The sequence below is a fragment of the Drosophila grimshawi genome, unplaced genomic scaffold (assembly GCF_018153295.1).
Source record: "Drosophila grimshawi isolate 15287-2541.00 unplaced genomic scaffold, ASM1815329v1 contig_848, whole genome shotgun sequence".
Taxonomy (NCBI): Eukaryota; Metazoa; Arthropoda; class Insecta; order Diptera; family Drosophilidae; genus Drosophila; species Drosophila grimshawi.
The window spans coordinates 1,245,001-1,258,467 of NW_025063692.1; the positions used below are offsets into that span (position 1 = coordinate 1,245,001).

The 13,467-nt window shown below is 42.0% G+C and overlaps 3 protein-coding genes across 3 annotated transcripts; 1 reads left to right on the forward strand and 2 right to left on the reverse strand.

The window, feature by feature from the left end:
* Positions 1-5,238: 5,238 nt before the first annotated feature.
* LOC6569218 (nuclear speckle splicing regulatory protein 1) lies at positions 5,239-6,665 on the reverse strand. Its single transcript, XM_001995518.2, has 2 exons — positions 6,592-6,665; positions 5,239-6,535 (listed from the first exon to the last, which is right to left on the reverse strand). Exons 1-2 carry the CDS (start codon positions 6,600-6,602, stop codon positions 5,368-5,370), a joined length of 1,179 nt encoding a protein of 392 aa, XP_001995554.1. The 5' UTR covers positions 6,603-6,665; the 3' UTR covers positions 5,239-5,367.
* Positions 6,666-6,716: 51 nt separating this feature from the next.
* LOC6569219 (40S ribosomal protein S15Aa) lies at positions 6,717-8,149 on the forward strand. Its single transcript, XM_001995519.2, has 2 exons — positions 6,717-6,826; positions 7,540-8,149. Exon 2 carries the CDS (start codon positions 7,542-7,544, stop codon positions 7,932-7,934), a length of 393 nt encoding a protein of 130 aa, XP_001995555.1. The 5' UTR covers positions 6,717-6,826; positions 7,540-7,541; the 3' UTR covers positions 7,935-8,149.
* Positions 8,150-11,265: 3,116 nt separating this feature from the next.
* On the reverse strand, positions 11,266-13,051 carry LOC116805973 (peroxiredoxin 1). Its single transcript, XM_032741419.2, has 2 exons — positions 12,944-13,051; positions 11,266-12,231 (listed from the first exon to the last, which is right to left on the reverse strand). Exon 2 carries the CDS (start codon positions 12,229-12,231, stop codon positions 11,647-11,649), a length of 585 nt encoding a protein of 194 aa, XP_032597310.2. The 5' UTR covers positions 12,944-13,051; the 3' UTR covers positions 11,266-11,646.
* Positions 13,052-13,467: the final 416 nt, after the last annotated feature.

The window sequence follows — 13,467 nt, forward strand, 5'->3', positions numbered from 1 at the left end:
GAGCTGAAGTGGGCACAGGGTGACTCATAGTCCTGAATTCAGTTCATCCCAAGGAAGCCAATGCTGAATAATGCTACATAAAAATGATGATTGATGAAACTAACAATTATCGTAGTCGCAAAATTGAAGGTAATCGTGTGCTTAAAGCAATTCATTCAACTCCTTCATCATATTCATAACTGCAATCATGTTTGTGGCTTGATTGCATTTGCTTAACCAGAAATCCCCAAGCGCAGCCATATAGCATTTTCAGGGTTTGGCTTAGTTTAGTTGAGTTTAGTTGAGTTGAGTTTAGTTGCGTTTGACTTTTATTTCTGTTGCCGTTGGTATTTGGCTGCTGTTCCGGACCTGCGAATTGGGGCTTACAATTCCATTTTGGCCACAACAATTACAACAAAAGCGATTGAAACAAAATTTTATAATTCCAGCTGCTGTTTGCAAGTTGAAGAGTCAAAGCAAATAAATTGCGAAAATTCAAATTGTGCGAATATAAAATACAAGCACATTTACATTTAGACTTTGTGTGTACGTACATATGTATGTGCAATGTACACAATAATGCAAAATGGCAAATTATTTCAATGCAATTTTCAATTGAATTTCAGGCAAATCTGCCTCCTACTAGACCCCCTCCCCCTCCCCCTCCCACACGACCCTCTCTTTCGCGTTTCCAACAAATACCCGCTTAACTTTGCGTGCAAAGTTTGTGCCTATTAAACACACACAAAACAAAAACACAACAAAATTCCAAACATATATATGGATATTTTTATTTATGGGTAAATTGTTATAAATTGTTGAAAAGCCGTTGCATATTTTAACATTGAAGTCCGCAACAATTTAGCATTGGGCATCAGCATCAGGGGCGAGTCCGTTAAAGTATTAAGTGAGTGGGAATTTGTACAAATTAGTTGCACTATTATTGGGCCAACAACTGTGCAGCAGTCAGCAGATGAACAGATGCTCGGCCAATTCGACAGTTGGGCAACCCCATCCGAGCCCAGCCCAGCCGCCAGTGGGCAATGGCCAGTGGAGAAGAGACAGAGAGATAGGGTGACTGGGGAACAGACAGACAGGGAGACAGCACGTGCAGAGTTGCTGTTGTTGCTTCTGATTTTGTTTGTGTCCAATGCCAAATTAGGGCAACTCTAACGACGAGTTGCAGTTGAATGTTAAATGTGTGTGTAGCCCTAACGAATAATATGAAAGCGAGATAATTATAATTGCAATTACGAATTTTCTATTCAACCCGGGACATGCCAAACTGAACGCTCCACGAGCTGGCTGAGAAGGCGTCAAACTCAGACCGTGTCCATCAACCGCTGTTCGTTAGGAGCAGCTTGGCACTTCACACCCTGTACTGACTAATTTAGACGATTGCCTGATCAGTTTGTAGTTACATATAAGATCACCTTGTGTCTTGCACTTCAACATGTGGTGCAATGGGCGATGTGTCAACGTCCAAAATATACGTATATTGCCATCAGAAGGCAATTAAAATGAAGATAGAGAGGGAGTCAGAGAGCACAAGGCTTATTAAATGTACCAATTTTATGCACACCCAAGTCAGCTGCTCACACTCATACACACACATACTCCACACTCGCACACACCGAATATACACAGACTCAATAAAGTTGAGAACAGTTATCTGGGCGTTGTTGCTTAGCAAAACTGGCAAAGTTATTAAAATCAACTGCAATAAATTAGCATTCTTTGCGAGTGAATGTGTGTGAGTGTGTGGGAAGACTGGAAGATAAAGCTGAAGCAGGGCGCCGGGGAGCTGACCAGGACATTTACAGCGCATCGGATCGCATCGCATCGCCTTTTGGGCCAAAACACAAAATGCGCATAAATCAGGGCAAAGCAAAGACAAGAGCCAAGAGAACATCGCCCTCAAACAAGCAAATCACCCAACCAACCACCCACCCAACGCCCAGCGGCACCCACAGGGTGATGACTGGGCAGCCAATTGCCTCCATATAAAAAGACAATTTTGCTACACTGTTTTGGCCACTCACAAATTTATGCAAAATAATTGTCAACAATGGGAGAGCAAAGAGAAACGGAGACGCGAACAAAAAGGCTGCAAAACTAACCAAAGTTCTGACTTTGACCCACACCGAAACTGAATACGATGACAGGGTGTACACCGGGCTTTGGGGGTTGCAGGGTGCACTGTGCACTATACACAGAGTGCACTCTGTGTACAGCTTATGCATCGTATACTCTATCTTACCCCACCCTGTCAAGAGCCTTTTTTTGTTTCTGGTGCAGTGCAGCACAATGCGAATGCGATATTATCTCGACATTAATTGCATAATAAAGCAGTTTTAATTAGGTTTCGCGCAGAACGACCAGCTCCCACATTGACGTCCCTAACCTAACCGAAGCAGGCGCAGTAGGTAGGCAGTCAGTGACACCCATGCGTAACACCGAGCAGGAAATGGAATCTCAAGCTGAACCTGAAGCTCAAGCTCAAGCTTAAGATGCAGCAGGCGATGCTGAAACCTATTTCACAAAATTGTCGCCCAAGTCATTATTCATCACTTGCCGATGAGAGCTCTAACTCCATAAAATTAGAATTGTTGTTGGTTCTCAAACCTCTAGTCAAATATTGATTAAATGCTTTAATCTTCTAATCTGTTAATATTATTCAACTTAAAATGAAGTAGAAGACGTTTGCGACTTGTTATAGTTATAGTTACAGCTAGCGAGTGAATACTGTAATTGCATATGTGTTGGATGATGTCGGGTGACAGTAACCAGCCACAAGACTTTGCCATTGATATTGTTGTTATTGTTAAATCAGCGTAGTTCGACAAAACGATTCGATGCTCGCCTTACTGTGAAACTGCCAACTGGCAAAACTTGAAGTAGTCTACAATTCTTGGGGGCGGGTGGACTCTGCTGAGTCGGTGGCGTTTACGCAATGTCATGTCGCCAGAGCGACCTTCAGAGCAGTCAGCAGCCAGCAGCCAGCAGCCGAACAGGGAGGCAGGCAGCGCTGTTTGTGCTTCAATTATGCCAAAAATGCGCACTGACACGTAAAAATAATGCATACTTCAAGGCGTGCGCGCGTCCCGCAGAAGCCACAATGAAAAAAGGAAAACAGCAGCCACAGCCGCAGTAGCAGTAGCAGCAGCAGCAGCAGCAGTGGCAGAGTTGACAATGCCACTGAAAGACGAGCAGCTGCAGCAGCCAAGGGGCAACAGCAATGCATATAACATTTTAATTTCCTGCTTATTAGGCAGCCAACGCCCACACACACAAGCACACCCCCTTACACACACACACACACACACAGATACAAAGAGATGCGCTGTGTGCATGTGTGTGTGTGTGTGTGTGTGTGTGTGTGTGTGTGTGTGTGTGTGTGTGTGGTTTTCATGTCGCCTTGACGACAAGCAGCCGACCTACAGCCTCTAATACACCCCCCTAATACCCTACCCCCTCCCCCCGCACACACACACCTCCAACCACATCTTCTTCTCCTTCTACCATGCGCAGTTTTTCATTACACGTTGCTGTCCATTGCAGCGAAATTTTGGACGCGCCTGCAACTCTGCCTGCCATCTACTTGGTCTACGTCCGCTGCACATATAAATCACTGCACGCACACACGCAGGCATACACACAGCCACACAGACACATATACGCACACGCACACACGTCCATGCACAAGCCAGGGCTCCAAGTTGGCCAACTGACCAGGAGCAGGAGCAGCAGCAGCAGCAGCAGCTCAAGGCAAGGCATTGGAAATTTTGATAATTGAATTTACACGTGAATGATCACATCTTTAAGCCTTTACTCGGCATTATTCCTGCACTGGCAGCAGTCGGCAGCATTGTTTGCCCAGTGCCTGTGGTTGCTTTGTCCTGGCCCCAGATTGAAACTGTGCGATTTTGGAATGCGCCAAAGGCCAAAGGCGGATGGCCAAAACCAAAGCCAAGTAATTATGATCACAAATTGATTAGGTCATTGGGCAATTGGGAGAAGTAACTGCAGCGAAGCAACACAATTGGGCCACACGGGGTTAGATAATAACCCATGCATCTATGTATCTATGTATCCATGTGTGTGAACTACATTATTTATTGCTGTTGCCTTTGCACAGAATGCACATGGAAGAATATTAAAGGAAAATGAGAATCAACGAAGGCATTTTAGAAAGAGATACAATGCTCCGTTGAGATCAGTTGCATGGCGTAGAGAGAGATGCCAAGATACTATGTAATAGTATTATAGCGCTTCCCCACTCTTCTTTCCATTGTGGTTGGTGGTTGGTGGTTGGGGGCTAAGCGAATTTCATATTAATTTGCCTAAAATATAGTACAAATCTCAACGACAACAACAACAAAAAGAAAGCAATGCCAACCCCAACATGTGATTGATGACCCAATCCAAGAGGCAGGAGGACCAAAGACGCGATGCACTTGCAAGAAGGCATAGGTAAGGTAAGTGGTAAGTAACATGAATAAAACAGAGCGCACATGCGAGACAGTTGGTTGGGTGGCCCAAATGCAGTCAGCGCCAACAGCAAGTGTGCGAAACACAAAGGTGGAACGAAGCCACCGTTGCCAAATGGAAAATGGATTTCGCTATTAATTTCACTGACAAGACGACTAGGACGAGGACGAGGACGAAGATGAGGACGAGGACGAGGGCGAGCACGAGGACGCACAAGAGGAGGTGAACGTAAACACGAACGTTGACAACGTCAAAAGTAAAGAAATGCTACTGACAGCACCACGTTCCTATGCACATACATATATGCATATATATATATATATATGTATATATATATATATATATGTATATATATATATATATATATGTATATATATATATATATGTTATGTATGTGGTTGTGCATGTGTGTGTGTGTGTGTGTGTGTGTGTGTATTGTTGCATTGCAGACGCGCTGCGCTGGAAAGGATGGCAACTGATGGCAACGGCTCTCAACGATGTCAGCAGCTCAGCTATGTCGGCTTTCGCTTTTATGGCGGACACACCTATTTATAAAAGGGATTTGCAGAATTTGCGGCTAAAGGAAAAACTAAATAAATAAAAAAAATAAACTTACGCCAACTAGCTCTTTGTTTAGTTTCTTTTCATCCCTTATTTTTGTGGAAAAAAGGAATATCTTTGTCGCTTTCTCTTCTTTTTCGTTTTTTCTGGGCTATGCAAATGCCTAATAGCAAAATATTGGCGCAAAGGAAGCGCACACATAATTCATGTCCATATATATATATATATATTTATATAAGTTTGTCTCTACTTAACAATAAAATAATAAGCAAACAGGGTCTGTATTCGGGCATAGTTATGCTTCGGGTTTGCCGTTTCATTTACAAATAATGAGGATCATGCAGATCTGGCCAATTTGCGCTCATGGTAGCGGGCGAGGGCAGCATCGAATACTTCACCGATGGTGCGCTTACGCCAAATGTGAGTGCGATCGATGGGCGTTTTCACAACTGTCGGCACATCCTCGCCGACCTCTTTAACCGAAGCACTCTCGGATTCGGATTCAGATGAGGGTTCTGGTTTTGGATCTGGTTGAGGTTTGGGCTGCTTTTCCTTATCGGTGGAATCTGTTTGTGGACTGTGCGACGCCTTTAATTTGAGTGCCGTTTTGGCAACACTTCTGTTCGCTGCTGGTTTCGCATTTTCTGCCTGCAGTTGTTGCTGCTGCTTCTCCTCCTCATCGCTGGACTCATCGATGCTAAAGTCTGAGTCGGCATCAATGTTGTTGGGCAGATGGGCCTTGTCTGTGACTTCAGGTGTATTCGGTACTGGATTCTCATCATCCTCAGAGGAGCGACGCCTTCGATAACTTCGCTTTTTGCTTGAGCTGCCCACATCAGACTTGATCGGTTTATAGGCCACTTCACTGGTGCTGGGCGCAGTCTTTGGCTTAAGCACCGACTCTTGAGTGCCCAATTTCTGTTCATAGATATGCCTGTAGAAACCATCGAGATCCTTTTGTTTTGTTACATCGCCTATAGCTTCTAGATATTCGTCTCGCTGATCCTGCTCCTGCAGCTGCCGTATCGATTCAAGCTTTTTGCGATACGCCGCTGTCACATATGTCTCCTTGTCCTTGTACGTTTCGCCCTCCGCCTCGCGTTCCTTCTGCACTTGACGCTCAATGCGCAACTCGTTCTCCAGTTTGCGTCGCTCTGCATGCTCCATCAGCCGACCAATGTACTTGGCCTTTCGAGGCTCCAGCCGTTTAGTCTCCTTGGCCTCTTCGCGTTTATTGTCCATCTCGTCATACAGCTCGTCATACTGGAAAATAGTTGGGTCCTCGGCCAAGGCTTTCTCCTGCATGTTGCGTGCCTTGCGACGCTCCATAAGACTGGGCGCACTAATCACTCCAGGTTTCCCAGTGGGACGCATTTGAGGCGCACCGGCTTCATTATCACTGGCCGAGCTGTTGCTACTTTCATCGAATATAGATGGCCTGGTTGGGGGGCGTGTTGGATTTACTGCTTGCTTCTTTTGCTGTCCCGGTATTATAAGGCCAAATCTGTGGGATTTTGCTTAAGTTTAAAAAGAAATACAATAAAAATTATAAATACTCACTGTTTGGACATTTTGTTAGAGTTGTGGTGTTGACAAATACAGAAACCCGATTTAGTGATGGTTAAATTTGCCTAACACTGAATTATTCCAAAGCAACTCAGCGCTCTGAGCAACTCTGCGTGTGCGCTCACCACTGACAGCTGCAGCTGTCAAATGCGGCAAGACGGACTTCCTCTTTTCCGATACGTTCGCGGTCGTGTAAATTTGTGTTAAAAATCACAAAATTAAATCTTAGGTAATCCGCGTTAGATTTTACCAAAAAACTTGAAACAAACATAGCATATATTGAGAAAAGATCGCTGGATTCCTTTGCGCTATGAATTTTGTGCGTGTGCCTTGAAAATTATGTGCAAAAACTTATTTTTTTTATTGTGTATGAATTGAAGTTCAATGTTTTGGCGGCGTCGGCACAACAGCAAAAAGTTGGCCTACATACAATTCACAAACATTGCCGGTTTCTGCGCGCATTTGACAACAATGCAACTCAAACGGCAGCACTCAATTTTTTTAATATATTTTTTTTATTGTTTCTGTGAGGCAACGTTAAAAAGACTGCCGTTGTGCCGCCATGTTTGACAGCATCAGCTGTTTTTTTTTTGTTGTCGCTGTTACTTGGATTTCTGAAAGTGGGCACCACTAACTAAACGCCAGAATACCAGGCAAATCGAATTGCATTTCTACGCATAATAATTGAGCATAAGAATTGGCAAGCATTGCAATGCATTGTTGTTGTTTACATAGTCCCGGGCACAAACTTCTCTGTGCAACACTGTGCATGACTCCTCGTCGATAAATTGCTTGTGGGAAAGGAGGGAGGGTAGGGGAGAGGTTGGCACAAAATATATTTTCAAGGCAACGCATCTGCACGTGTTTTTTTTTTTGTTGGTTTTTGTTTAATCTTGTTTACTGTTTGGTGTGAGAAATATATTAATTTGTACCTAATTGCAGCCATGGTGCGTATGAACGTATTGGCCGATGCCCTGAAGTGCATCAACAATGCCGAGAAGCGCGGCAAGCGTCAGGTGCTGTTGCGTCCCTGCTCCAAAGTCATCATCAAGTTCCTCACTGTGATGATGAAGCACGGATACATTGGCGAATTCGAAATTGTTGATGATCATCGTTCCGGCAAGATCGTGGTCAATCTGACCGGACGCCTCAACAAATGTGGCGTCATCTCGCCGCGCTTCGATGTCCCCATCAATGACATCGAGAAATGGACCAACAATCTGCTGCCGTCGCGTCAGTTTGGCTATGTCGTGTTGACCACATCCGGTGGCATTATGGATCACGAAGAGGCCAGGAGAAAACATCTGGGAGGCAAAATCCTTGGGTTCTTCTTCTAAATTGTCTCTTCTGGAGCAAGTAGGACGAGCCAGGAAGATCTTAAAAGTTATTTTGTGTGTGTGGGGAGTTTTACATATGTAAAAATTGTTTTATTTCCCCGTCGCGAAAAATAAATAAACTAAAAACAAAACACCATCATCGCTCATTCAAAGACAGCAAAGAATGAAACAAAACAAGAAAACGCGAAATAAAATGATTAATACATAATTTTTAATAACAATCGAATTTTCTTTGCTCACATATCCCTTAAGCTAGATGTGGCGAATCTACAAATCGGTAAATTCGTCTGTGAGCTATCCCAGTCGAAGTTTACCATCATAAAAAGTATAATCAAGTGAATCAAGTTGGTTTGGGCAAATTTTGAGTTTTTAATTCAATTGACATTCCAATCGTATACTTAAAATGGGAAAATATATTTGTCTATGAGGTAATGCTACCGAGAATAAAATTATAAAGCTATTTGGTTGAGGTAGAAGTGAATAAGAACTCATTAAACGGGTTGACTTAAGGACCGGAAATCAAATAGGCAGAAAAGTACAAATTCCAATTCCAAGAATTGCCAATGGTTATTTAATGTATTTAAAATATTTAAACAGCGCATGAGTTGGCGTGCCTAATGCATAATTTTATTAACAAAGTGTATTTGAAACACGTTGGCAGCTCGCCTACTACTTACAATAAATATGCTGCATACTTTGGGGGATATTAATAATCGATAATCAACTCGTCGAAGTCGCCTTTAATTAAAAGTGGTTACTTTTTCAATTTACAACTGCCACTTTGGTCACAACACGCAAAGCACTTGGATCAATAGTAATTAACGATAATTGAACTGTGATTAAGTGCCAATTGTAAAAGCCCGGCTAAAGCGAAAGCAACTAAACACCAGCGTTGCGTGTCGCCAAGGAATGCTGTCTAGATTGATGATTGATTGATTAGGGGCCCAAAGCCACTCATTTTTATTTTTCTTTATCAACAACACCCACATCCAGCCTAGCGCACTTATTGTCCATGTCAGAGCCGTGAGCATATTTAATTACCAGTTTGTACGTGTGCAATTGCCCATATTTGATCCAAAATGGCCGGCGCCAAAATATGAAATATGTGCAAATGCATTTTGTACATAAGCAATTCTGTATGCTTTTTTCCACACGGCATTCTAATGGCGAATATTACGACAGCGACTCTACCCTTATCAGTTCCTCACTATGTATATATGTATGTCAGTAAGCAGGCATTTATATATATGTATATATATATATACATATATATATATATATATATATATATATATATATATATATATATATATATATATATATATATATATATATATATATATATATATATTGTATTGTTATTGTATCAAAGCACCCCATAAATATTTGCGGCAAAAAGCAATAATAATATATACTGCTCGACAAACCACACAGCTGTATGTGAAGAGAAGTGCATATATCATATATGTACTATATACATATGTACTTGCGGTTACTCTATCTGCGCATTTCTTTTGTCTACAAAACTATGGAATGAACTCATAAACATTCGAAATTGGAAACACGCTTATCGATTTGTTTGGTAAAAAAAAAAAACGTCAATCTTCACTTACTCGCCTGCCGTGACTGACTGGCTGTAATGCCACAGATGACCTTTGGATTGCAAGACCTTTCATTTTGCGAGAGCTTTAGCTCTAACGACCTCAAGCGCCCCCAATCCGCTGATGTTAATGATAACGATGATGACGATAATGAAGATTACGATTTTTTTTTTGTTTTTGAGCATAGGAAATAGTCGAAGTTTACTGCCATTTCTTATGAAATTGATGCCGTTCAAAATGTTGCTGTTGTTTCCCGCCTTTTTGCAGCGGCTTTCATAAGTCGAGCAAAGTTTATTTAATTTGCGATAGACAAGAACTTGAAGTACACCTGCTGTGAATCAGCTACGCAATAATTAAGATAATTGTTTTGAAAGGCATTTCATTACTTGGGCGCAATTTCAAATGAGAATTTATCATTACAATCATTTGCACTGATAGCTGCAGATATACAATTATACAAATGTACATATAAATTGAATAACATTTGTAAGTATTTTAAAGTTACAGTCAAGGATTAATTGTGCACACACACACACACAAATTCAAACTGTGAGTAAATGTTGTATACACATCTACACACTCAGACAGACACACACTTGTTGAAATAAGCAATTTATCAACTTTTTCAGCAACTGACAAACACCGTTTGAAATACCCAGAGGTAAAATATGTACATACATATGTATATATTTATGTATATATATATATATGCATCTATTTTTTGTATGTGTATGTACATGCATACATCATACATTATACAAAAGCAATACAGCCGGCAAAGTATTTGAAAGGGTTTCGATTTCTGGAAGGTTCGACGGAGATAGCAGCATGTGCCTTTGCCTGCGTGTTCTCTCTCTCTCTCTCTCTCTCTCCCTCTCTGTTGTATGTTTTTGTGTAAGAAACTAGTTTGGAAAAAGAGACGGGGAAGTAGACCTTGTCTTAAATGGCATAACGCGTGATGCGCTAGAATCACAACAATAACAACAAAAGCAATAGTAATAAGAACAAAGACAAGCGCTTTGATGCTGACTCGAAGCGAAAGCGGACCCCTGGGGGGCTTGAAAAATAAATACAGTAGAAATTTGAAAAGTACAAACATCCAGAAATCGTAATTTGATGCCTAGTACTGCAAAACTTATTTTCAAGCTGAATCTGTCGTTATTTATTTTGCATAACAATATATGAATTTTAAAAATTCAGATTGCAATTTTGAAGTCACATTATTGCTATGCGGCGTTCACATTAACGAGCGAGCACTGTGTTATCGCATGCACATCGCCTACTGTTGCCGCTGCTGCTGCAAAACGAAAAAGCGCAACGAAATGAAATGAAAAGGAAAAGAAAAACCGGTAACGGCACTTGGGCAGTGGGCCACAGAACAGAGAACTACCTGCTTTGTGAATGGGACGCATGGAGAGATAATTAAGACGCTGATCAGGCGCGCGTCATCTTTGTATGTTAATAGTATTTATTATTACGCGAGTCTTTATCAACATTTCACAATTGTTATCGTGGCCAGACAGAACTTAATTCATAAGTTGGAACGTGCAGAGAGCCAGCCGCCAGATAAGGCAAAGTCGAACGACTAACCACTGAACCAGGCCGTTGTCGACGTCTGCTGCTGCTGGCTGGCTAGCCGGCTGGTTGGTCGGCAACAACGGGCCAAAAGCTGTGATACAATAATTGATGATAAATGGGCGTAGGAAGCGTAGAGAGAAGCACGTGTTTAATTACTATTCAATACGGATTTATTGTTGCATCAAACAGAACTTGTTGCTACTACTTTCTGCTTAAATTATATATATATATATATATGTGTTGTGTATGTGTGTGTAGAGGGTGGGGTGGGGTGTAGGGGGTATGGTATTTGTTACATTTAGCCAGCTTAGCTTGTAGCATATGTAAATATGTAATATTATTATCATTAACGTGTGTGTGTGTATGAGCAGCCTCTGTTTTATGTGTGCTGTGTGCGGCGCAATTCGATGCGCTTCTCCTCTCTCCATTTCTGTTCCCCGAACAACAACAGCCGGTGTTGAGGCGCCGCACGTCAACAAAATACACAAAAAAAGGCAAGATAAATTTTGAGCTGCTTTGGGGAGCACATCCACTTAGGATGCACTTGCAAAGTACTCCTTGGATTTGGTGGGATCGGCCACCATGGTCTTCTGGCCTGGCTTCCAGTTGGCTGGGCACACCTCGCCATACTTGTCGGTGTACTGGAAGGCCTGCACCAGGCGCAGAGTCTCCTCGACGCTGCGACCCACGGGCAAATCGTTGATCGTTATCTGGCGCAAGTTCTGCTGCTCGTCGATAATGAAGAGGCCGCGGAATGGAATACCAGTGTCCTCGTCAAGGACGCCATAGTCGCGTGCCACCTTCATCGACTTGTCGGCCAACAGGGGTATGTCCATGTTGCCCAAACCGCCCTGCTTGCGTGCCGTATTAATCCAGGCGAGATGGGTGAACTGGCTGTCCGTGGAGCAGCCAATAACCTCGCAGTTTATCTTGCGGAACTCGGCCGCATGCTCCGAGAAGGCGATAATCTCCGTGGGGCATACAAACGTAAAGTCCAATGGGTAGAAGAAGAGCACCAGGTATTTGCCCTTGTAGTCGCTCAACTTGATGTCCTTGAATTGACCATTGACCACGGCGGTGCCGGAGAATTCGGGTGCTGGCTTCTGAAGTTTTGGCATCTGCGAACCACAAGCAAAAGTTACAGTTATGCAAATACAGCACACACATACATAGCACACTTTGAAATTGCAAGTGGCAAATTAAATATGGCGAAATCCAATCAAACATGGCGGCGGTCCCAAAAAGTTTCCAATTTGGAGAAGATGAGAGCAAAGTAAAAAATGCAATAACTGAATGACTTGCAGACTGAGTCTCTTCTCTTGGCTGGCGGGGAGCTATTGTATTTGTGATATGTGGCAAATGGCACGATTTGCATACCATCAATATTATTTGATATTAAACGTAATTATAATTGGCAGTATGTGCCTTATGCGAAATTTCTCTGAAATTCAACAAAATGTACAAAGAATGCCAACAATAAATTTGCCGCCATGACGATCTTTCTGCTGCCGGCTAAAATTTGCAAAAACACGGAAACGTCTATATAAATATGTATATGCTTGTGTATATACATATAACAGTGTGTGTGTGTGTGATTTGTTCGTGCCAATACAGCTGTATGTACATATGTATGTGTATGTACGGACATCGTGTGCAAAACTTGTGAAATAATCTTCTTCACACCAACAACAAATACAGCAATGAACATCATTTAATGGCTTACGCTCAGCTGTAACTTCTCTTTGATTTTGTCAATTATTTGCGAAATGTACATGATTTCAATGTCTGTTTCCTTTTCCGTTGCTAACTGCCAGATCACCCAGAACTTACTTTAATTCTTTAATAGTCGTTAGGTAGTTGCAAGTAGTGTCAATTAAATGCGTCGACGCAAACTTTTATATTTAAAGCGACCAACAAAAGACCGGGACGTCTACTCAGCTCGACAACGTAATGTGAATTGTTGGCCGATTTGAAAAAGCACGCGAAAAGCAGACCGATATCTGCGTCAGCGCCGTTGTTCAATCGAAAACGATGGAGAGAGAGAGAGAGGGAGAAAATGTATGTGAGCTTAACGAATGAGTTATAGCGGAAATGCTGAGAGTATAGAAACACGGTTGCCACTTCAAATAAAATTATCTTGAAGCGGAAATCAGCACAATTAATTATACAAATTTAAAAATTAATTTTTATTTTTATTTTGGTATTCATGTAATTATTGAAATGCATTTTAGTTCCACATTTTACTGCTCGATTTTTATGAAAAATATGACGCTAAGAAACGATTTTGCTCATTTAAGTGTGCAAAAACTGGCATGTCATATGGCAGCACTGCAAACCTTGGCGCCACATTTGAA

Coding starts and splice junctions, on each gene's coding strand:
- LOC6569219 (XM_001995519.2), top strand. CDS start 7,542: ATGGTGCGTATGAACGTATTGGCCGATGCCCTGAAGTGCATCAACAAT.
- LOC116805973 (XM_032741419.2), bottom strand. CDS start 12,231: ATGCCAAAACTTCAGAAGCCAGCACCCGAATTCTCCGGCACCGCCGTG.